The 23,573-nt window shown below is 44.2% G+C and overlaps 2 protein-coding genes across 2 annotated transcripts; one reads left to right on the plus strand and one right to left on the minus strand.

Annotated features, from left to right (window-relative positions):
• The first annotated feature begins 10,303 nt into the window (after positions 1-10,303).
• On the plus strand, positions 10,304-11,738 carry LOC117540155 (protein ANTAGONIST OF LIKE HETEROCHROMATIN PROTEIN 1-like). The gene is made up of 2 exons (XM_034206685.1): positions 10,304-10,653; positions 11,192-11,738. The coding sequence occupies exons 1-2, from the start codon at positions 10,328-10,330 to the stop codon at positions 11,736-11,738; spliced, it is 873 nt and encodes a 290-aa protein (XP_034062576.1). The 5' UTR covers positions 10,304-10,327.
• Positions 11,739-12,034: 296 nt separating this feature from the next.
• Positions 12,035-14,118, minus strand: LOC117540087 (transcription factor Adf-1-like). The gene is made up of 2 exons (XM_034206538.1): positions 13,672-14,118; positions 12,035-13,147 (listed from the first exon to the last, which is right to left on the minus strand). The coding sequence occupies exons 1-2, from the start codon at positions 13,799-13,801 to the stop codon at positions 12,510-12,512; spliced, it is 768 nt and encodes a 255-aa protein (XP_034062429.1). The 5' UTR covers positions 13,802-14,118; the 3' UTR covers positions 12,035-12,509.
• Between the last annotated feature and the right edge of the window lie 9,455 nt (positions 14,119-23,573).

Consider the following 23,573-nt stretch of genomic DNA (forward strand, 5'->3'; position numbering starts at 1 on the left):
TTTTTCCCGGTCTGGAAGGTTCGTCAGGTTGAGCCACCTGGTTCTCTCCTGTACCACCATTATTCCCAGTGCTTTGCCCGTGGCTTGGACTGCACAGCGCTGCACATGGAGGCAAATGTCCATGATCGCTGCGATCTCGTCCCACACGGCAGGCTCAGGTTTGCTCGACATGTCTTCGCAGAGCTCCGCCTGGTAGGCGGTCAGCAGCGAGGAGACGTTGAGTGCCCTGGCGGACAAAGCTGCGGCTTTATAGGCCCGTTCGGTCATCGCTGACTGGAACCGGTCTGCCTTTGCCGGTAGCATGGGGTTCCTGCTCGGTGTCGAAGCCAGCCTCGGTTGGAGGTGGGCTGCCACCAGCGGTTCCATGGGCGGCATGCGGAGCAGGCCGAGCCTCTCCATACCGTCACAGTCCAGGGAGGAGGCACCCTGGATTGGGGCCTTGTTGCTAAAGGGACGGTCTCTCCACGAGACCGACACCTCGTCCAGCATCTCCGGAAAGACTGGAAGGAGCTGCCTCTTTGTCCTCGCTGCTTGGGGCAAGTTCTTCCCCTCGTAGCGAGATCTGGAGGTCTCCTTGGCCACTTCAGGTCATGGGATGTCCAGCCTGGATGCAGCGCGTTGACACACGGCCTGCAAGTCCATGCTTAGGACGGGCAAAGCTGGTGTGCTCTCGCCCGGGGGAGCGGACATCGCTCCCGGCTTTGCAACCTGAGCCGATGAAACGAAGATGTCATCCTCATCCGAGTCAGACAGGAGGAACTCAGAGGTATCCTCTTCGTCCTCCATATAGTCCAACTCCAGGACATCCTCCGCGGGTGGAACCATGGTGAGGTCCAATTGGGAGCCCCAGCTTGACAAAGCGCGGGGCTCCGCTGTCGCGGCTCTTGCCGCCACCAGGTCCCAGCCTGAAACGGCGTGGGGCTCCGGTTCAGCAGCTGTCACTGTTGTTGAGCCCCAGTCTGACACAGCACGGGGCTCAATCTCTGCGGCGGACGCCACCATGTCTTGTTGCCGGCCGGCGAATCAGCGGACATGAGGGGGTCCTGTCCCGACAAGCTAGCTTGGCGTGCTAACCGTCGGCGGAGGCTCTTAATGGTGAAGCGGGTACAATGCCCGCACGAGCCGGGGTTATCGATAGTCTCCCGGGCGTGTTCCAGCCCGAGGCAGGACGAGCAGACCTGGTGTGAGTCTGTGCCTGAAATCTTAAACCCGCAGCCGCATAGCCGAGCCTCCGAGTCCCTGACTCCTCTGGTGTGAGGGAGAGAAGGGTCCATCTTCGATCGCCGGGGTGTCGGCGTGGAGTGGACACGCTAGTAACATGTACGTTACTGAGAAAAAAATCCAACCTTGCCGTTAGTCCGAAAGGAAAAAAGGCGACGGTGTAGATTTTATTCTTTAAAGAATATTAACTGGTGTGTTAATACCTTTTTTTTTTATCTCTGTCTCCTCTGGTGTGAGAGAGAAAAGAGAACATCCTCTTTACCATGGTGTCGGTGTGGAGGGAAGAAAAAACTAGCAACAGGTATGTTACTACTGTAGCTTGAAGAAAAAATCAAACCTTACCGTTATTTCGACAGAAAGAAACGATGAGGCAGATTACAATATTAACTGGTGTGTTAATATTGCTCAGTCTTCTTGCAAAGCAAAAAAGTAACCGGCAAGCGCCCGTCGACCGAATGTTAGCTTTGGGTTCAGTCTGTGGACCGTTAAGCTAGCCTGGTTACTGATAAATCGAGATGTGCTCTGAAGCGAGAAGAGGTGTTTGAATGACGCTGCGTCGTAGCGCAAGCTACTTAAAGGGTGGGTGGATTCCCTGACGTTGACGTCAAGATCACCAGCCAATCAGGATTGGCGTTGTTACGTGCCGTAGTGTTTGTGTGGTCGTGTGGGTGTTTTTCTCTCTCTCCCTCTGACTCCCCAGGTGCAGCCTTGATTGTCCCCAGGTGCAGCCTCTCCCCAGGTGCTCCCAATCCTCAATCAGGGCCTCCATATAGGACAGGAGGAAGGTTGCTGCTTTCTCTCTCCTTCTCATCTGGCTGCATGTGTGCAGCATGTCTCTGTGTGAGACCCAGCATAGTTGTGTGTTGTTTACTGTAAGTTTGTTTTGTAATTGGGCTGGTGAGCCGCCTTACTTATTCACTAATTAAAACCTCACTTAAACTCCTTCAGCATTCAGTTTCCTCTCCTTTTTCTCTCGTCCGGCTATCTTGTGTGTCGCTACTTCCCTTGGTACCCCTAGCTCTACAAGGGAACGTAACATGGGGGCTCGTCCAATCTTTGAGACAAAGAGTGAGTATTTGGTTGTTGGTTAGTGTTGATATTGTGTTTGGTGGTGAGCAGTAGTGTATATATATATATATAAGTGTAGAATTGGCTGTGAAAGTATTTACTGTTGAACATCTACCTCAGTTTAGAGAGGGGAGTGTCTAGCTGGACTGAATCAGTCCTTCCTTCAGGCACTCATTTTGCCTTTTTTATTTTCGGGGTAATCCTGGGTGGGGATTTATTCCCTGTTGGGGGCAGGCGATTCAGGGTTTCGGCCGCTGATGTTTGCCTTTAAAGTCGCCTCGAGCCCGGCACGCCCCAGAAGATAGTTAGGTAAGTTTGGTAGGCAGGATCTGGGGAAGTTTGTAAATAGATAAATAATAATATTGTAAGTAACCGTTGCTGAGGATGGTTTTTGTGTTGGAGCAGTTTGTGGCCAGTCCTACTGTGGGTCAGCTAGACGGGTGCAGGAAGGTTGATTTGCGGTTAGTTGCTGACCATTATCATGTTTCTGTCTCCTCGGCTCTGGTAAAAAGTGAACTCAAGGCTACTTTGATAACTGGACTAGTTGAACAGGGGGTTTTGAGGCGGCCTGCTTTAGTGGAATCTCCTGGCACGGTGGTTCAGAGTGCTACGGAACAGGCAAACATTTTCACCACACCTCAGTTTGACTCGTTTTCGGCAGGATCCTCACCTACGGGGTCTAAATTAGATGCCAGGGTAAAAGTGCGTATGGCTCGTCTCCAGTGTGAGAGGGAGGAGCGTGAGCGAGAGTTTCAGCTCAGGAGGGAGCTGGAGATCAGGAAGCAGGAGCAAGAGCTGGAGATCAGGAAGCAGGAGCTGGAGCTGGATATCAGGAAGCAGGAGCTGGAGGCAGACACTGCTGTCCGGATGCGTCAGCTAGAGCTCCAAGCAGCTGGGATGGGTGATTCTGCAGTTACACCTTCTGGTCCTGCTGCCTCCTTTGACGTGAGCAGGCATATTTCTTTGGTCCCTGTGTTTCGTGAATCAGAGGTCGATGTCTATTTTGGTGCATTTGAGCGCATTGCTGCTGCCCTGCACTGGCCAGAAGATGTGTGGGCTATTATTTTACAGTGCAAGCTAGTCGGCAAGGCTCAAGAGGCTTGCTCTTCTCTTTCTGTCGAGGATAGTTTGGTGTATGACAAGGTGAAAGGTGCTATTCTCAGGGCATATGAGCTTGTGCCTGAGGCCTACAGGCAGCGTTTTCGCGGCATGAAGAAAGCTTCTGGCCAAACGTACGTGGACTTCGCGAGGGAGAAGAAAGCCCTCTTTGACAGGTGGTGTAGAGCGTGTAAAGCTGTTGACATTGCTTCAGTGTGCGAGCTAATAATGTTAGAGGAGTTTAAACACTGTGTACCGGAGCGTACGGTAGTCTATCTGAATGACCAGAAAGTGACTACCCTTCAGCAGGCTGCCATTATGGCAGACGAGTTTGCGCTGATACACAAGAGCGGTTTTTTTCAGCGTGATCCTCCTCAGCGGGACACTTATCGTAGAGCTCCTGATAATTACGTTCCCGGTGCCAGTGTTCCATTGTTAGGTCCCAGGATAAACAGAGCTTGTCATTTTTGTCTGGACACAGGTCATATGATAGCAGACTGTGCAGCTTGGAAGAGAAAGCAGACAGTGGATGGCAAGCGCCCAGAAGGGGTGGGTTTGGTTACAACAGTGTGTCCTAGTGGACGGGCCACTGGTAACAAAGGGCCTGATGAGTGCTTGAAACCGTTCATCTCTACTGCCTTTGTCTCTCTGTCAGGAAAGGTGGAGGACCAGCGGCAGGTCACGGTGTTGCGAGACAGTGGTGGCTCACAGACATTCATCCTTGCCGGTGCCCTGCCCCTGAGTGCTGAGTCTGCCTGTGATGCGAATATGGTGGTGAGAGGTATTGAAATGGGTTCTGTGCCCGCACATCTTCACAATGTCCATGTCCAGTCTGAACTGGCTACTGGTTTCTTTCCAGTTGCTGTGCTCCCCAAATTTCCTGTCGACGGAGTGGATGTCATAATGGGTAACGGTATAGCCGGGGGTAAAGTCTATCCTCAGGGCAGTTATCCTCACTGTAGGGCTCGTAACAGACGTGTCACACGTGCTCAGTCTGTTTCTCTCCCAGGTCCCGACACTAGGAGATTGTGTTTCTTTTGTCTTGACCCTGGTCATTTGGCGGCAGAGTGTGATGCTTGGAAGCAGCAGGTGGCAGCTTCCAAGCATCCAATGGTATGCTGGTGAACTGGGTGGTGGGTGTTGTTGGTAACTGTGACCAAACACTTGTTTGATTTTATGGGGGGAAGTGTTACGTGCCGTAGTGTTTGTGTGGTCGTGTGGGTGTTTTTCTCTCTCTCCCTCTGACTCCCCAGGTGCAGCCTTGATTGTCCCCAGGTGCAGCCTCTCCCCAGGTGCTCCCAATCCTCAATCAGGGCCTCCATATAGGACAGGAGGAAGGTTGCTGCTTTCTCTCTCCTTCTCATCTGGCTGCATGTGTGCAGCATGTCTCTGTGTGAGACCCAGCATAGTTGTGTGTTGTTTACTGTAAGTTTGTTTTGTAATTGGGCTGGTGAGCCGCCTTACTTATTCACTAATTAAAACCTCACTTAAACTCCTTCAGCATTCAGTTTCCTCTCCTTTTTCTCTCGTCCGGCTATCTTGTGTGTCGCTACTTCCCTTGGTACCCCTAGCTCTACAAGGGAACGTAACAGGCGTAATGAGATTGATACTTCTGTTTGCATACGCGTTGAGGCGCATCCCATAGTGAGACATCGAACGGAGTGTTATGAATGAGAACTACAGCTCAGTGAGGTAAGGGACTCTCTGAGTGTTTATATAGTTGACTTTAGTCTAGTTATCTCAGTGGGTCTCAGAAAGTATTACAAATAATGATTACAAAAAAATGCAAAAAATAAATAACAAAATATATTTCAAGATCATGGTTGATCATCTGATTCGTCTGTACATTGCTGTTTTAGTCTGTGTTCTTCTAATTAGTGTCACCATTCATGAGAATAAATGAAAAACAGTTATGAAATACTATATGACATTAAAATAAGAATACAGTTTAAAAGGGGAGTGATTAGTAAAATATCCATAAAGAAAAAGTACATCTGTTTACAGTTCTGTTTCATATGGGTGTTGAAAGATGTATCCATAGATCTCTTAATTTTGCTCTCAAAAGTGCACCAGATTGATGCTTTAAACTTCAATAATTAAAAAAAAAATCTTCCCGGGGGAGCATGCCCCCCGGACCCCCCTAGGAGGCTGGTCCGCCCCCCACTTGTAAAAAATAGCACTTTATCCTTCCTATATGATGTGAGCTGATTATCGAGCCTTCATTGTAACAGTCGCAGGTGTAGCCTAATGTATGTGCGTGTGGGGAGTGTTGCAGTAGAACATTTCACTGTAGCCCATAGTTACATTAATGGGAAACCCTACATGTTTGAGCAACCTCTATGAAGTGGCAAGCTACCCCACAGCTTTTTATGGAGTACTGTACATTTTCTCAATGACTAAATGGTATACTATATTTGCTACGGTTTACTGGAGCACACATGTGTAGGTGTCTTTCATTCGTCCATCTGATGGACACTTGTATTAAATGTAACAATCCACACCAACGATACAACTAAAAGAAGAACATATGAAACACCAAAGCACACAGACCTGGGGTTTGACCAATCTGAACATCCTGAGATAGTTTTGTGATGAAGACTAATCAATTGTTGCATAGTTTGGTGCTTAGAGTGCTCAGTTAGACAATGGGAGATATTGAATAATGAGCTGAAGTGTTGTTATTTTCCAGATGTGTGAGGGCCGAGGTCAGCATTCGGCATCGTCAGTGGATCTTGGCTCTGTATGCAAACTTGTGAGAGTTTAGGGAGCATGGGATGTTGTTATTGATGCTGTTTAACCAGTTTTTCGTAACGGGGGCACTGTTACTATCATAATCTGCTTTACTGCGTTAACTGCCACATATCTTTAGAGTTGTTGGCATTGAGTTCTCTTTCGAGTCTTTCTTGACGTCTCAGCTTTGTCTCATTGGGCCAACTTTCAGTTCTACTCTGGCTGTACCATATGCCTCCTTGTCACCTTCATGACAAGCAGCTCCTTTAGCTCTGGAGAGGGCTCGACACACCAATATGTTGAGGACCCATTAACTGTTTGTGCAATGATTGAGTTTTACTACATGTATACCTTGAGGGGAAAAGGGAGAGGAATCAATACAAATGCAGTTCCCTCCTGTATACTCCTTATAAAGTCTACGTGATCCCTTTTTAAATGTGTTCTGATATAAATCAGCCAGGTACAGACAGTCCACTTAACATATGTCCTATCAGCTCAGAAGGACATTTGTAATCAAGTTCAGTGTTAGTGTGAATTGAATACATGTATGCTTACATCTTGCCTCCTTTGTTAATTTACAATAACACTGTAGATGCTCACATTCAAAATGCATTCGTTGTACTGTAGGGTACTTTGTATGGAATGATCTAGAATGAGCTGATAATGGTTTAAATGACTTAAAACCTAAAGTGCTGTCCGACTGAAATGACAAAAAACATGGTAAATATTAAAGTAAGAATTAATTACCAATTACATGTTAAAGTGCAGGGGAAGCAAGTTGTTTTTTTGAAGGACACAAACACATTTAATTTCAGGTCACATTTATGAGCATTACGTGTGAAGCACAGTGATTAGCAGTGCAATAACTTTTAAACAAGATTAAAGTCTCATTTTCTGGGTTTTATATACAAATTCTCTGTTGAGTTATATTTGAATAATTATGTTTTTTCTAACAATGTGGCTGTCTGCATTTCAATGTAAAGCACCCTGAGTTCACTTTGATATTTATTTGGCTTCAAACCTTCCTTGACACATGAACACATGTGGAGTACAGATGGGAAATGAAAGCCCTCCTCATTTATCGTTCTGAAAAAAGGCACTGAAGAGGGGTAATAGATTGATTCGGTCCACGCATCATTAGACATTCGCCCATAACCTTCACCCTTGGGCTGCCTTTGATGAAGAACAATGCAGAAAAAAGAATGTGTCTTGTATTTGTCAATGGCAAGGCTCTTAACATGCAGACCTGTCAGCACATGGTCTTCTTATCATTTAATAGAAAAGGTTGAAGCATTTGATTACTCCCACACCTCATTTATCCCAGATCCATACAACTGAACAAATGGAAAAAAGGTTAGGGAAAGTGTGGTTAGGAATATCCCAAGCACACAGTCATGGCTCATTGAAGCATCAAATCACAAAGCTATCCATCTTTAGATAACATTTAATCTCTCTTTAAGCCTAAACTAAATCCTTATTTGTGTATGAGTAAAATACTTAAAGTTCACCTATCACTTCACTTTTTTGTATTATTCCTTCAAAGGAAACTTGGCTTAAAACAGATGTATTAAGAGATAGAGGCAGCACATACATGTACTAAATATTTACAAAAAGATATAAAAGCCAGCAAACAATAAACCTGTACAAGCCATAGTCAAACCTTAGGCAGGACACCACTGGAGAAAAAAACGGCACCATTTAAACAAAACATACATCGAAGGACAGACAATATTTAGGTATAAGATAATTTGATGTGTTTTATACATACATCATTTTTTTATTTTATATTTGGGATGAACTTTTTTCCTGCACACATTTCTCTGTGTTGCATTCTGTGTTGTGTTATTTTCTGTGATCATTGGGAGGAAAAAAAGTAATAATACCGACAAAATAATCTGTGCAGGTTAATATTAAACTACTACTTTTCTCTTCTGATGTGTTGCTTCAGGCCAAAACATTGACACAGTGTTTACTAAAGCTCCTACAGGTTGCTATTTGGAGAGCAGTTGATTAAACAAGTAGAGCAAAATGTGGCAAATCCTCATAATTTCTTTCTTGTGTTTATTGTCTGCATCCTGAATACCGTAACTTGCAGAGAATACAAGTGTAGGACATGCAGTTATGAAAAAGCTTTGGTGAAACCTAAAGCATAAGCATTTCCAGTCACAATTGATTAGTTTATAACAAAATCAATCTGCAGATGAGTTCCAGAGCAATAATTGAGAAGCTACTGTAAAGTGGTAAGCTACCAGCCAATTTCATTACAGCATACATATGGTGCGATCCAAATCAGTGTTCTAGTCTAGTTAACACACATTTGTGTGTGTCAAGTGGAGGAAATCTCAAGTTGTTTACTTCTACAAGCACTTAAAATCATGATGGTGGCCTTTGCAGTATAAGCTCTTAAGTAATACGACATAAATGAAGTGCTTGGAAAGGAAATACAATGGGACATGATGCAAGACTACCAACATTTCTAAGCATAAGGGATTTTTTTTTTTATTCGAAGTTTAATTAAAACAGTGGCCTCTTCCTCTGTTGCACGTTTAAGATAAGATGGTACTTGATGTATCCCCTTGGGGAAATTCAGGCATTTATAGCATGTAGAGTTATATTTGTATTTATTCATGTTAGCAAACTATGGATAAGCTTAAAATGAGAATAATTTGGGTAAAACTGTGAGCTGGATTTGGGGCCTTTTGACATGTGTTTTTGAGGACAAAGGAAGATGGGGGGAAGGTGAGAGCATGTCTTGAGTTGCATTCAATTTAGATCTAGCTACAGTGATTGGGGAAGCCTAAGGTCTAAGGTGTTGGTGATATTTGGGGCTGCCAATCAATGATGTCCGAATGGGAGGATCTGATAACTCCTCCCATTGTCAAAGAGTAGAAACACAGAAACACACGCGGTGTTCAGCCTCTTTCCTCTGGCTGGCTCACGTGCAGGTAAATTCGGGATCCCAAAAATTAACTGTATTGAATTTGTACTGTATTGATTGTACTGCATTGTCATATTACCATTAAAGTAGATTAACGGTTACTTGGTAGCTCTGGATTCCTTCCTGTATTAACCAGCTTGATAGGGACGCGCGGAGATTTGAAAAGCGGATCAGATATCCCTTTAAATCTCACGAGGCCGACACAGCAGAGTTCGTCTGGCTGAAAGTCATCAGGACAAAGTGGCTCAACCCCAGGCTCTCCGACCCCGACCGAGTGACCCAGCGGACCTCTTATGCCGTCTGCCTGGGAGAAAAGGGGGACAGCTCGTACCACGAGAGCCAGTGTGCGGCGGGGAAACCACCTGCTAGGACCAGGGGACGACATCAGGACGGACGTGGCCCTGGCAGACGTGGACTACTCGGAAGCAGCGGACTGGAGGAGCAGGACCCTGGAGACATCTCTACAGCATCGACCCGGAAGCCGCCATCAGCGGGCCGGAGGACGAGGAGGAGGAAGACATCTCTCTAGCAGGCAGCCCAGAAGCTGCTGTCAGCGGATCGGGGGGACAATGACACGGCAAGCCAGGACGGCACAGGGGACTTGTCGAGGCAGCAGAGGAGTCTACTTCTCTCTGATCAGTTCTACCCATGAAGGGAAAGCCGCATCTCCCCCTCCCTATTAGCTGTCCTTGTGGGCTATTCCTCCGAGGGGGGGGGGGCTGATGATGATTCTAGCACTCAGCTACCCCCTCATGGTTCCTTCACTGCCATGGAAAGTGGTGTTCTGTTTCCATGAAGGTTTCAAGTACTCTAAATACCAGCTTCGGATGGATTTATACAATGTTTGGGGGACGGACTTGTCTAAGTTTATCTCTGGAGAAGGAGATAAAAAGGGGGATTTGTAGAGTTATATTTGTATTTATTCATGTTAGCAAACTATGGATAAGCTTAAAATGAGAATAATTTGGGTAAAACTGTGAGCTGGATTTGGGGCCTTTTGACATGTGTTTTTGAGGACAAAGGAAGATGGGGGGAAGGTGAGAGCATGTCTTGAGTTGCATTCAATTTAGATCTAGCTACAGTGATTGGGGAAGCCTAAGGTCTAACGGGCCGGCCACACTACAAGCGTAAAATTCGCTTCCAACGCCCCAAGATTTACGCTTGGGGCGTTTCTTCGATCCCCGCGACCAACAACCAATCAGAATCTCCATGTGAATCTCCCGCCCCGGACATACAAAGTGAAAACCCCGGTTCTTCTCCACTATTGCTAAAATGGATGCCGGTGTTGTAGCAAGGGTAAGCAGGGTAACTCGTGTGTGTGCAAGGTTGCATTTAGTGTATACATTGTCTCGCATGAGGCCGTGTAGTGTGCGTCGCTTCTGGGTACACCCGATACTCCGAAAGCGTCTACAAAGGGGGGAATACCACCTTCTCGTCCAGGAGCTCCGTCTCGATGACCGCCTTTTTCAGAGGTACTTCAGGATGAGCAAGGAGGTGTTCGACGAGTTGCTCGGAAAGGTGGGCCCACTGATTACAAAGGTGGACACCCATCTGCGTATGTCAATCGGCCCCGCCGAGCGACTCGCCATCTGCCTACGGTACGTTTTGTGTATTTCTACTTCTTTAATCTGACTCTGTATAGAAGGAGAGAGAATGCACGAATGATGACTGAAGTCTGTGATTTAGTTCAGATTTAGTTCAACATTAATTAAGATATCTAGGTAAACACAGTATTGCTCCCCTGTGTACATGGCGTGTGTGTCTGTGTCTGTGATCAATGTGTGTGTGGGGATCTGTGTGTCTGTCTGTGTTCAATGTGTGTGTCTGTGTGTCTGTGTTCAATGTGTGTGTCTGTGTTCAATGTGTGTGTCTGTTCAATGTGTGTGTGTCTGTGTTCAATGTGTGTGTCTGTGTGTCTGTGTTCAATGTGTGTGTCTGTTCAATGTGTGTGTGTCTGTGTTCAATGTGTGTGTCTGTTCAATGTGTGTGTGTCTGTGTTCAATGTGTGTTCAATCTGTGTCTGTGTTCAATGTGTGTGTCTGTGTTCAATGTGTGGAGGGGGGGATCTGTGGTCTGTGTGTGTGTGGGGTCTGAATAAATATATTTTGTAATCATGTATATATCTTTTTTTCTCAGGTACCTGGCAACTGGTGACTCGTACGCGACGATAGCCTTCAGCTATCGGGTCGGGCGTTCTACAGTGGCAGTCATTGTCAAGGAGGTTGCGGGGGCCATCTGGACCGCCCTGGTCGAGGAGTGCATGCCGGTACCACAGCTGGAGGATTGGAGAGCCATCGCTGCTGGGTTCCAGGAGCGCTGGGAGTTTCCCAACTGTGTTGGTGCCATAGATGGGAAGCACGTCGTTATCCAGGCTCCAGCAAATGCAGGTTCCCTCTACTTTAATTATAAGTCCACCCACTCCTTGGTACTGCTGGCTGTGGTGGATGCTGAGTACCTGTTCAGGGTAGTGGATGTTGGAGGCTTTGGGAGGAGCAGCGACAGTGGGAGCCTGCGGAATTCTGCATTTGGAGAGAGCCTCCGAGACGGCAGTCTGCAGCTACCACCTGACACCGTCATCGCAGGATCAGAGCGGCGGGGCCCTCTCCCCCATGTCTTCGTTGGAGATGAGGCATTTCCGCTGCTGGACAACCTTCTGCGTCCATTCCCTGGACGTCACCCGTGAAAGGAAGTTATTTAACTACCGCCTCAGCCGTGCCAGGTTGGTGGTTGAATGTGCGTTTGGCATCCTCTCAACCCAGTGGAGAATGCTCAGGCGTGTCATCACCACCAGCCCCGAGGTGACGGAGTTGTGTGTGAAGGCTGCCTGTGTGTTACATAACTTCCTCCGCAGGAAGACCATTGATATGCCATCACGCACACCTATCGCAAGGTCCACGGATTAAGTTACTCCAACCCTGTGTGATGCACCGAGGATGGGCTCCAACAATGCCACACGGCGATCCATCCAACAGCGGGAGACCTTCTGCTCCTACTTCAACGAGGAGGGGGCAGTGCGATGGCAGGCAAATGTGGTGTAGGCCCATATTTGTCTCCAAACCAAAAAGCTCTTTTAAGAGCTACCCATTTTCTTTAAAAAGCAAATATTCCAAATGAGCCATTTTAAAATCAACCATTCCTAATAAACATGTTTCTTGAATTGATATCATGATATAACTAACAACCTTTTTCCTTCAGCCCTGTTTTTAGTGATAAACCACTCATAATTTTCATCAGGGTTTCACCTGAATAATTACAGAAGACAGCACATTATATATCGACATACAAGAAGCTCCTGGTATGTTGTAACTGACAAACCACATGAACAAGTCAAGACACAGTATAGCCATAACATACTTTTAAATAACTTTTATTTATGTGATGTTGTGTGTGATGAGTGATGAGTGTAAAAAGATGTAATGTGGATCAGTATCAGTATCAGTATCTAATTAATTAATTAATTATTAATGTCCATTTCTGTGGCCTCCAGGACCGCCTCTTGTAGCTTCATTTTCAGTCTCATGCTGCTCGTCCTGCTCAGCTTTTGCATTGCAGGCCAGAGACTCCTTAAAAAAAGGAGGTCCTCGTCTTCCACCTCCACCACTGGTGGTGGGGGTGGTGGTGGTGGTGGCATGGCCAGCATCGGGCCTACGGCCGACAGCAGGTTCTCCTCAAAAGGGGACATCTCCCTTCCCCTGCTCTTCTTCCCCCAGAATGCTGGCACACTGGCCGGCACACCGTCTGGCACACCGTCTGGCACACTGGCCGGCACACTGGCCGGCACACTGGCCGGCTGACTGGCCGGCTGACTGCTACCTGGCTCTGGCTGGCTTTCCAGACTGTCATCCAGGCTGTCACCCATAGAGTCTTCCTCTTCTTCTGCTCCGGTGGGTGGAGGCAGGGGTTGCCGGGGGAAATTGCTGGACGTCTCACGGTCCAGCATGAAGGGCTTTAAAAAGCTCATTACTGCCACGAGACGCCAGGGTTTAGATCCCCCGGAAGCCCCTGCCCCGCTACTTTTCCCTTCCTTCTCCAGGATCCTCTCCCTGCGGTATCGGTCCCTGAGGGACTTCCAACGCTTTTTGCACACTTCGTCTAATAAAATGAAAATGAAAGAATACAGTTAATTTCTTGAATTTCAGAAAATGATTGCTCCATTAATGAAAACCAAATCCCTTTCAATTGCATACAAGGTTTTACATGTCACACTTTATCAGAATCAAAAACAGGTTTATTGCCAGGTAGCTTTGCACATACTAGGAATTTGACTTGATGTCATGGTGCATATATACAAAACAAGAAATCTAATATAAAACACAACATGTATTGTACAGTTAAATTGCAAAAAGATAAAAATTAAATAAAGCAGTAATTTACATGGAAATAGAATGCTAGGAATGAATTTTTGCATATATATATATAACTAAGAAATGTGAAAGGAGTATGACTGTGTGCATTAATGTAATGCAATATAGTCTATGATGTGGCAGCGGATGATTAACATGTATGTGATTAATGTCTATGGCGCTATTTTATGCTAAATATACCGGCTATGTTTCATTAGCTATGTTAACATGAAGTAAACTGGATATAAAATCCCCAAACAGGCGAAAACCTACCAGTTTCCCCCACTGTCTCTGCCACCTCCTTCCATGCCTGGTTCCTCTGGTTTCTATCCCGGTAGGTGAACAGGGTCACATCAAATAATACAGGGTGATTCGCTACCGCTACGATTATAACCTCGTCCATTTTATTTCAAATATAGACATGAACGGCGGGATATCTCAGGATATCTCTCCCAGCGTATGCGCGGTTTTTGATTGGCTACGGCTTGAGCTGTCAGATTTTCTGAAACGGGATTTGATTGGCTTACGCTCACTTGTCAGGAACCGAGAGAGCGTTTCGTGCGTAAAAAGTTCAACATTGTTCAACTTTTTACGCGCGAGACGCTCTCAAAGTTACGCTTGCCTTCCCGTGATGCAGTTCGGCGAAAACGTGAGCGGACGTGACGTCACCCCATTCAAAGTGAATGGGCAGACGCGCTAGAGGCGTAATTTTACGCCTGAAACGCTTGTAGTGTGGAGGGCCCGTAAGGTGTTGGTGATATTTGGGGCTGCCAATCAATGATGTCCGAATGGGAGGATCTGATAACTCCTCCCATTGTCAAAGAGTAGAAACACAGAAACACACGCGGTGTTCAGCCTCTTTCCTCTGGCTGGCTCACGTGCAGGTAAATTCGGGATCCCAGGGATTAACTGTTGAATTTGTACTGTATTGATTGTATTGTATTGTCATATTATCATTAAAGTAACGGTTATTTGGTAGCTCTGGATTCCTTCCTGTATTAACCAGCTTGATAGGGACGCGCGGAGATTTGAAAAGCGGATCAGATATCCCTTTAAATCTCTAACAAGCAGCAACAGGGTCAGAGTGAAAAACAAGATTCACACAAGGTAATTGCTGATATCCATCCACATTTCTTACTCAGATTAAGGTTTATTTTGTTTGTTTATTATTGTGACACAATGCGTCAACGTTTTAATTGATGACACTATATCATGTATCTTAGCAGTCAGTGTAAACCATAGAATATGTCATTACTGCAGGCATATGCTAGCAGGGCTGATTAGCCTACTAGTATGGTACTGTATTTTTATGATCAAATAGTTTACACAAGAGATGAGCATGACCATAAGACTAGACAAGCTACATCAGGCCATCTACTGGCACCTAAACCTAGAACAAATCTTTTGAAATCTTCTGTGTCTTATAGAGCTATAAAGGAATGGAACTCATTGCCAAACTACCTTGCTGAAATAGAGTACAGAGCCTCTTTCAAGAAGAGATTGAAGGGCCATCTTCTACTAATGACCATGTACCCTTGTGAGCTGTGAACCCTAATTTAATTTAATCTCATGCTTTGTACTGGTGGGTGTCTAGTGCACTCATTCTTGGCTGAGATTGATATTGAAAGTGGATGAGATTGTTGATGATGTTGGTGATGTTGTTAATGTTGTTAATGATGTCAGGAATTATGTCTTGAGTGTTGTTGTATTATTGTTGTATTATTGTGGTATTGTTTTAAGTGTCGGACCCCAGGAAGAGTAGCTTTTGTCAAGAGCAAAAGCTAATGGGGATCCTTAAACATAAACATAAAGTATGGCAGCTGTCAGAGGCTTTGACTTCAACTGCGGGAACTCAGGCACTTCAGGCTTCCCAGGTACATGGCTGTATTAAGCATGTGAGTATGCGAGTGTGAAGAGGTCCAGTGTTGTGATTGGTAACATAATGAGAACCAACCAAGCTTTCTTCATAGAGCTCTATCAAAAAATGAAGCTCTACATGAGTGTGTACATTCTGAGTGCTTTTACTGATCTAGAATAAAACTGTCAAAATACATTATTAATTGACGCCACAAGGAAAGTTACATTTGATTGTCTTCGTCTGAACATCTGTTATGAGAGATTAAACTGGATTGCACTCACATCCGGAAGAAGAGTGACATATCCAGTCAGAAGAATAACATTAGCATGCCGGTGGCTGCTATGGATCACAGCACTCCCAGTCGCTTATGAATTGCCTGGTGCCTCTCTAGTCCTCTGCCTCCCTGAGGGCCAGTTTCTCACAGCCTTAGACCCATTCCCCAACCACAGCACTATTGTGCTTTCAAATGCCTTTGTCAGACTTTAATTTGTACTAAAATAGACATTCTGTGTCCCAAGATAGTGTGTGAAGAAGACACTGTGTGGGCCATTGAGCAAAATTAGAGTGTGGAAACTGAATATATCCAAAAGCAGGGTGTGGAGAGGGATCATGGATTTTTTTCTTCAGGAAGGCTGTGTAAGCTTTAATATTTGCCAAGGACATCACCTGGATATGCAAATTCAGTGCCCCCCCCCCCCTCTTTTTATCTTCAGTTCTGTCCTCTCCAAATCCACATTAATATGAATTTGGTGTAAAGGACCTAACCTCACACATTTTTCTATGGATGGGAATAAGCTTAACTCTCCTTTTTAATCTTTGATATGACTTTGTATTCAAACGTTTTTTAAAGTCTCTCACTTTTCCCCTAAGTCTCATCAACACACACACACACACACACACACACACACACGCACACACACACACACACACACACACACACACACACACACACACACACACACACACACACACACACACACACACACACACACACACTAACATTCTGTGAAGGATATCAACGGAGATCACCTTGACATGGTTTTACTCAGAGGCAATTCAGAGGGCCACAGATAAACTACTTTAATGTACAAAGGGAGGACTGCACATGTTTTTAAATGTAAAACTTTCCAGAAATCGTTTAAGTCCACTTAGCAAAGTGTACTGCTCACTCCAGATAACAGAATGATGTATTCATTACTTCAGCATGCCCTTGGGTAAGATAATATAGAAATAGAAGTGAATGCCTTTCTTTTTTAGGCTCACGCCTCTGTGAGTTTTAGAGGTAGCTATCCCAAAATACTGGAAGGACACGCATCAGCCAATAGACAGACATTTAACATCCCCCATGCATGGCAGCTGGATAAGCATTGTTCCTTTTATCTCTTGGGCACTTTTCTACTCTGGAAAGAGCTATCCAATCAACCAGCTGAGCCAGAAGACTGGTGTCTGAGCGCTGAGGTAGAACAATGATATGACATGAGAAGCTATCTTGTCACATGAACCAGGGACACACAGTGAGACAGCTGCCACCAGACACTGGAGCTAGTACCAGCGGCCTGCTGAGACGAGGGGTAGGGACCTCCTAGACACGCACATATGCAAACGATTTCCAGCACGCTTCCATACACTCAAACACGGCTCACACTACAGCACAAGTCAAATCATGTATGTCAAACAGATACAACCATGTAGCGATAGCACACAGAGAAGGAGGCATTACTATAGGTGGATCCAGTGTGTGTGTGAAATAAATAGAAAGATTAAAGAAGTTGTGGGATTAAAGCATTGAACAACCAAAACAAGGAAAGAAAAAAAAATATTTTTGTCTAATTGCACAATTATCCATGATGCCATTCATTCACTCTTTCTATGAGACGGACATGAAAAGGAGATATTCGTTTATTCAGGAAAGGCCTGCTCTCTGCTAACTAGGTGTAGCCATATCTTCACATAAACAGAAAGCAGGGAAACGACATTGGAGGCAGTCGTCACATTTATATCAGTCACAGAGGGCACAGCATGGCACTGATGCTAATTTATTTACCATTGTAGAAACAAAAAGGACCTTGCAGCAGTTGCCTTGCTAATGAAAACACAGCAAAAAGTCATATTTATTTATAATAATAATTGATATAACCCTCACAACATTCACCCTCCTTATATTTTACCCACGTAATACAGAAGACAAGGGACTGCAAGAGAAACTGACAGAAGGACATATGATTGCAATTGTAGCGCTTTATCTGTGGAGACCAGACTGTTTGTTTATACTGTCCAACTTGTACTGTTAGAGGATAATGATTGAAGAGGCCTCTACTTGTTCTACATGACTGCTTGCCATCCATTAATCACAGGCTTGGTCCTTTGATCCCTGGCTACTCATTTTAACATGTTAACAAAATAGACATGCCAAAAAAGATTTTTCGTAGAACAGTTCAAGTCCTACGATGCACGATAAAGGCTATAGTTGTCTCTTCTCTAACAAACATCCCTTCATGCCACCCACTTCCTATCCCGCCTATTCCTTGAAAGTTCATAATTTGCAAGTACTGTTGCTTGGGCAACCAGGTCCATGGTAATAACCTTAGCCTTTAGCTTAGTATTGTGGTTAGCAAGGACTTTTTTCACCACCCTAGTGTCAACAGCCAGATGATACAATATGACAGGTTGAAAGGCTGTTTTCTAATATGAAAAATCATAACATTTCACATGAATGATAACGGGCAAGTAAAAACGTAAGCGTTATTTGTAAACTGCAACTATCAAATAAAGTTCTCCTTTACCCCCCTGTCGGGTTTGATTCTTCCCCCTTACTCTGGTGTTTCTGGTCAAATTTGAGTGTTCTGTTTTAACTTCTCTTACATTACACAAAAAACATTCGGTCAGATTTGACACAAACACGACAAGAGAGTTATCTCAAAATACAAGCATGCTGAGGTATTTTTAGAATATCACAGAAACGAAACAGACAATGAAACAATCTGTATCAATTAAGGCAATTAGTTTTGAGCTCAGAGGGAATGAAAAGATGCCAAGGTTCTTCCTTTTCATCAATATCATGTGATGGCCTATTAGCATCAAACAATTAATTCAAATAAACTTGATTTGAAAGAGCACGGCAGAGGAAAATTAGGGCAAAGCTAAGCATGACATAAAGAGAAAGAGCAATAGCAGACATCATTGAATAAAGGTCAGCAAGACACAGAGTAAGAAGAACCCTTTATACATGCATTTATGTGAATACATTAGGAACGTTTGGGTTTGCTTGAAGGACAAACGTTTTAGAGTAGAAAAAGCAGTCTTCATTACAAAGAAAAAGAACCAATTTAAATCAAGATGGCTTTTTTTAGAACATGGTCCAGCTCAAGTTTTTTCAAAGTATATACAGAAAACTTATTTCAAATGAGATTACTGCTGTGGGAGCAAGCCTAAAGAGAAATCATCGGTGCAAGAAGAGCATATTGGCTGAAATGGAATTGACAGATTGACTTTAACCGCCATGTACACTTTATCAGCATGAGGCCAATGATTAGAAAGCTTGTCCCACTGGATCAATATGCTCAGGCTCCATATAATTAGCTTGGCCCTTAGCTTTTTCATTCAGAAGCAATACAGCAGTTAAAATGGCCAGTGATAGCATGCTTTAAAATCGTCAAAATGGATGTTGGATTATATGGTTTCACAATCTCTTTTTAATGATGATATCACATTGTCCGCTAAACATCATATTTAAACATAGAGTCAAGGTGAGGTAGGTAGATGAACAAGTGGGAATACACTGATGATGTTCACCTTTGAAGCGTGACTTGTCTCGGGTGTATCCGCAGATATGAATGTCTCCACATCGCTGCAGTCGGTGGGAGTCGACCCGACGAGGAGGATGCATGTTTTATGATGCCATTAGAGTCTTTAGAATCTCAATTACTCTCAGTATACGATATATCTTTCTATCAATCTAAACCTAATGACAATGTTTTGTTTCGGCTGAAAAAGAATATCCCTGATAGTGTCCAATTTAATATGATTTTGTCAAGTCAATTGGTGCTATGGTAATGGCTCGGCCCCCTTGCTACATGCCTATTCTTCATGAAGGTGGGGGCTCTTTACAGGCCATTGCTAAGCTTGTAGCTCATTTTCAAGGGGGGAACAATTCTGTGCCAACTAATAAAGACTCTAGGTGCCGCTGCAGAATCAATAAAACCGGAAATGGCTGTATAACAGTGAAACCTTAATCAAGACTAACACACGTCATGGATTTGCATATCAGTGCGAGTCATTGATTGATTGATTGATTGAAAAGTTTATTAACAGCTTGTATATTGGGTACAGTACAGTACAGCTCAAAACATTCAATTGTTAAGGGGATGCAGACCAGAGAAAGACTTTCGTCTTGTTTACATCAGGGTCCCCCATTTCCAATTCATCATATCATTTAAGACATATAAGACATATTTGACATACAGATTGCTTATTTACAATTTACATACAGGTGGTTTTTTACATACAGATTGCTTATTTATCATTTTCATTTTAGATTTCGTTCTAATACATCCTAACCGGACATTTAAGACATACCAAGTCTACAGATATACAGTTAGTAACAGAGTCTAAAATGCGAGTTGTTCTAAAGCCAGATTGAAATTCATAGATTAGTTTCTTTTCCGCGAGGTACTTTTCGACCTGTTCATATACTATTTTTTCCATGACTTTCGAGATGGAGGTAAGTATAGAAACAGGGCGGTAGTTGCCTGGGTCCAATTTGCTGCCCTTTTTGTGCAGGGGGGTTACTCTTGCAATTTTGAAGTCTTTGGGTACTTTTCCCTGTTTTATGGAGAGGTTAATTATGTGAGCTATGACTGGTGAGATGGCGGTTGCTGTGTCTCTGAGGAATTTGGAGGGGATATTGTCGTGGCCAGTGGCCTTGTTAGGTTGGAGGGCGCTGCAGTTTAATGAGTACCTCTGCTGTTGTTACCCTTGCTAGACTGAAATCATCTTTGCGTACCCCTACGTTTTTGTAGTAGGTCATGATGTGATCTACTCCAAAAAGCCCTGAGTGGGAGGGTAATTTATTTACAAGAGTTGTGGCTATGTTTGTGAAAAAAATGTTCAAGTACTTGGCCACATCCAGTTTGTCTGTGATGAGCCTGTTATCTGTCTTTATGTTTAAGTTCGAAAATCTCGTTTTGAGTTTTTTACTGCAGCCAAGCTGGTTATTGAGTAATTTCCAAAGTTCACGGGGTTTATTTTTGTTTTCCTCAGTTTTGACATTGATGACATTTTTTTTGGCAGTTTTGATCATGGAGCTTACGTAATTTCTTAGTCTGTTTCTTTCAATTTTTAGTTCAGTCACGTGGGCCTGGAGTTCACTGCTCATGCTTTTGGAAAGCATTGACTGACTTTTATGAAACTCAGAGCATTTTTTGTCTCTGGTTTTCATGGCGGTCAGTATGCCGGAGTGCATCCACGGCTCAGCGCGATTTTTTACCCTGGTTGTTCTTAGGGGGGCCAAATCATTGAGTATTGCAGAGAATTTGTTTTTGAAACCAAGCCATGTTTCTTCAACTTGTGTACCACTGAGCTCATCTGACCAGTCCAGGCTCTCCAGTTCTAGGTTAAAGGCCTCGCTAGAGTAGTTTTTGAGGTCTCTAGATATGACTGTTTTGTGACAGCCGGCCCTTTGTTTTAGCTTTTTGCGGGTACAGAATATCATATAATGATCACTTAAACCGCATGCTATAACCCTTTTACTGGAGATCCTGGACTTGTCAGAGGTCAGAATGAGATCAATGGTAGTTTGTGTTGTTTCACATACCCGTATGGGTTGGGTGATTAGCTGGCTGAAGCCGTGCAGATCACAAATCCTACAGAAGGACTTGAAGACGGACATATCTTTACGTTGCATATCCGTGTTCCAGTCTCCAATAATAATTGTCTCTACATCCCCCACATCAGCCAAACACCCATCTAATGTATCATAAAAGTCACTCTGTTCCGGTGGTCTATAGATTGTCCCGACTATTACAGATTTAGCATTGTTAAAAAGAATTTCAACCCACACAGATTCCATATTTTCATGATGCAGGTCATTACGGTTTTTGAAATTGGTGTACATGCAGACACTACCTCCATTCACATTCCTGTCCCTTCTCACTGTAGAAGAAACTTCTGTGTAGCTATGCAGTGGGAGTCACCGACTCAGGAAGGAGACACGGTAGGAGCAGTAGCTTTGATGTCAAACACTGGTGGTTTATTACGAGTTAACGGCCGGAGGATTCACATCACAAGTCCAAGAGTCAGAGGTTCTGACTTCACGGTAGAGTTGCCACGTCAATTCTGGAGAGCCTCTCTTGCCAGCCCATCTAACTGGTTTCGCAGAGAGTAAACAACATATTTGAGGAGATAGCCTAAACAGTGTGGGAACACTGAGCTACTTGCGTCGGACACTTATGACCTAGAAGATTTCACCTTGGAGTCCACAAATACAGAGAAGGAAGTGTCCCAGTGTACCCACAACACAGACCATCTGTGACCCAGTATTGACCGGTCACAGAATGGGAACAATAACATTATTGGCTAAGCAGCCTGTGTCCTTAAAGAAGGTAAACAGACATCAAGGTTTGTCCTGTATGTCACATCTTGGCGTCTATGACAATTATTTCCATAACACTCACTACAAGATAATCTTTGTAGTGGACATTTTTATTATATCCTGATATGTTTAAACCAAATGCTTCTCATTTCCTGAGATGTGCTGTTTTCCTCTATCTACTCTACTTCAAGGCCACAGAGCTGTTTTGGCTACTGGGTTGAGACTCACACAAAGTCACACGAGAACTTCTACAGCTCAAGGCCAGGTGTCTAATAACAATATGACCGTGTGAAGACAGATTTCTGCACTTCCCACTCTTTCCTGTATATATGCCTTGCTACCATATTGAACTGCACACACTCCTGCAGACTATCATATACTCTGTGGAACCTGTGTCTTTATATTTTTATTATATCTTATGTATTTGAAGCTTCAAATAAATAACCAGAAAGACAACTATGTCTGATTCACCATTTATTTGTTTTTGATCACTCTGACTTGTACTCTCCACGGTATTGGGTCTTAGATTTCCATAACATCTTCAATTTCAATCTCTGAATCTGTAATGGAATTGTCCAGCTTGGTCTCAGAAAAGCATAATATGCTTGCCTTACCGTTCATGAATAGCTGCCTGAGTTCAGCCAGTTTGTGTCTCAGGCTGTTAGTGTTCAGATGAAAAATATGTAGTCCATTTTTGTTGCTTAAATGCACAATGTCGTCAGCTTGCAGATATTTGTCTTTGTCCGTTACAGCAACCGGCTTGCCGTGGTGTTTGGAGTGTTTGGACTGGTGGTGGGGGGAGGGAGGCTCCGTTGTAGCTTTAGCCGTTGATATGCTAGCAGGGTGGCTAACAACATGGCGGATATTTGTTCCCTCGGATCTTGGTTCTCTTCCTCTCGTCACTGCCTCATGCGTGTCTGTCTGCCGAGGCGTCCCCGGGGGAATGTCGAAGTCTCCGTTTATTCCTCGGTCTCCGCTGTCTCCACGGTCTCTGTTGTCGTCGCGTAGTTGTTGCAGCAGCGGAAGAGATGCTAGTTGTGATGCTAGTTGTGATGCTAGCTCCTCGAGCCTGCAGGACTGGCTTCTTGTCTGCACCGGGCCCGGATTCAGATGGATGTCTCCCACTAACAATAAGACCAAGACGATCATACTTCTTCGGTCTAGTTTGCCTGACGGGGGTAAGTACTTTCGCATCGGGTTTGCAGTTAATAATGCATGAATGCTTGCACTTCCAAAAGCGAGGTGTTTCCTTTCCCAGCCGTTGAGAAGGTAAAAGTCATTGTGGTTCATTTTATCCCCGCTTTCATTACTCTCCTTCTCTAAGTGATGTTGCCTCATTGATGAGTTGAGGTAGGAGTCCATAATCCATATTGTCAGGAGGATGAAATATGTAAAAAATTCGTGAGGAATAACCTCCAAAGCGGGAGCTCTCGAAAATGCGACCACTCATAGCGAAACCAGATGCCTATGCCCTGTCAGACTTTCAGTGGAGATGTCATGTTCTTTTACGAAATCCAAAGTACTAGTTCATATCAGTTTTCACCACGTAATGCAATTTTTAATGAGTTTTTTTAATGCCTTCTTTTAAAACAAACTTGTGCCAGGTATTTTTTTCTGAGACATTTGAATACAAGTACTATTAGTGTGGTGTAATTATGTGTGAAGAATAAGTGAAACGCAAATATAGGTCAAACAACATTTAAAAAATAATGAGGAGCATTGGCGTAT

This window comes from Gymnodraco acuticeps, unplaced genomic scaffold (assembly GCF_902827175.1).
Source record: "Gymnodraco acuticeps unplaced genomic scaffold, fGymAcu1.1, whole genome shotgun sequence".
Lineage (NCBI taxonomy): Eukaryota > Metazoa > Chordata > Actinopteri > Perciformes > Bathydraconidae > Gymnodraco > Gymnodraco acuticeps.

Bases quoted from the DNA above. Each gene is read 5' to 3' on its own strand.
- LOC117540155 (XM_034206685.1), top strand. From the start codon at position 10,328: ATGGATGCCGGTGTTGTAGCAAGGGTAAGCAGGGTAACTCGTGTGTGT. The intron at 10,654-11,191 runs GTACGTTTTGTG...TTTTTTTCTCAG, and splicing joins CGACTCGCCATCTGCCTACG to GTACCTGGCAACTGGTGACT.
- LOC117540087 (XM_034206538.1), bottom strand. From the start codon at position 13,801: ATGGACGAGGTTATAATCGTAGCGGTAGCGAATCACCCTGTATTATTT. The intron at 13,148-13,671 runs GTAGGTTTTCGC...TCATTTTATTAG, and splicing joins AGAGACAGTGGGGGAAACTG to ACGAAGTGTGCAAAAAGCGT.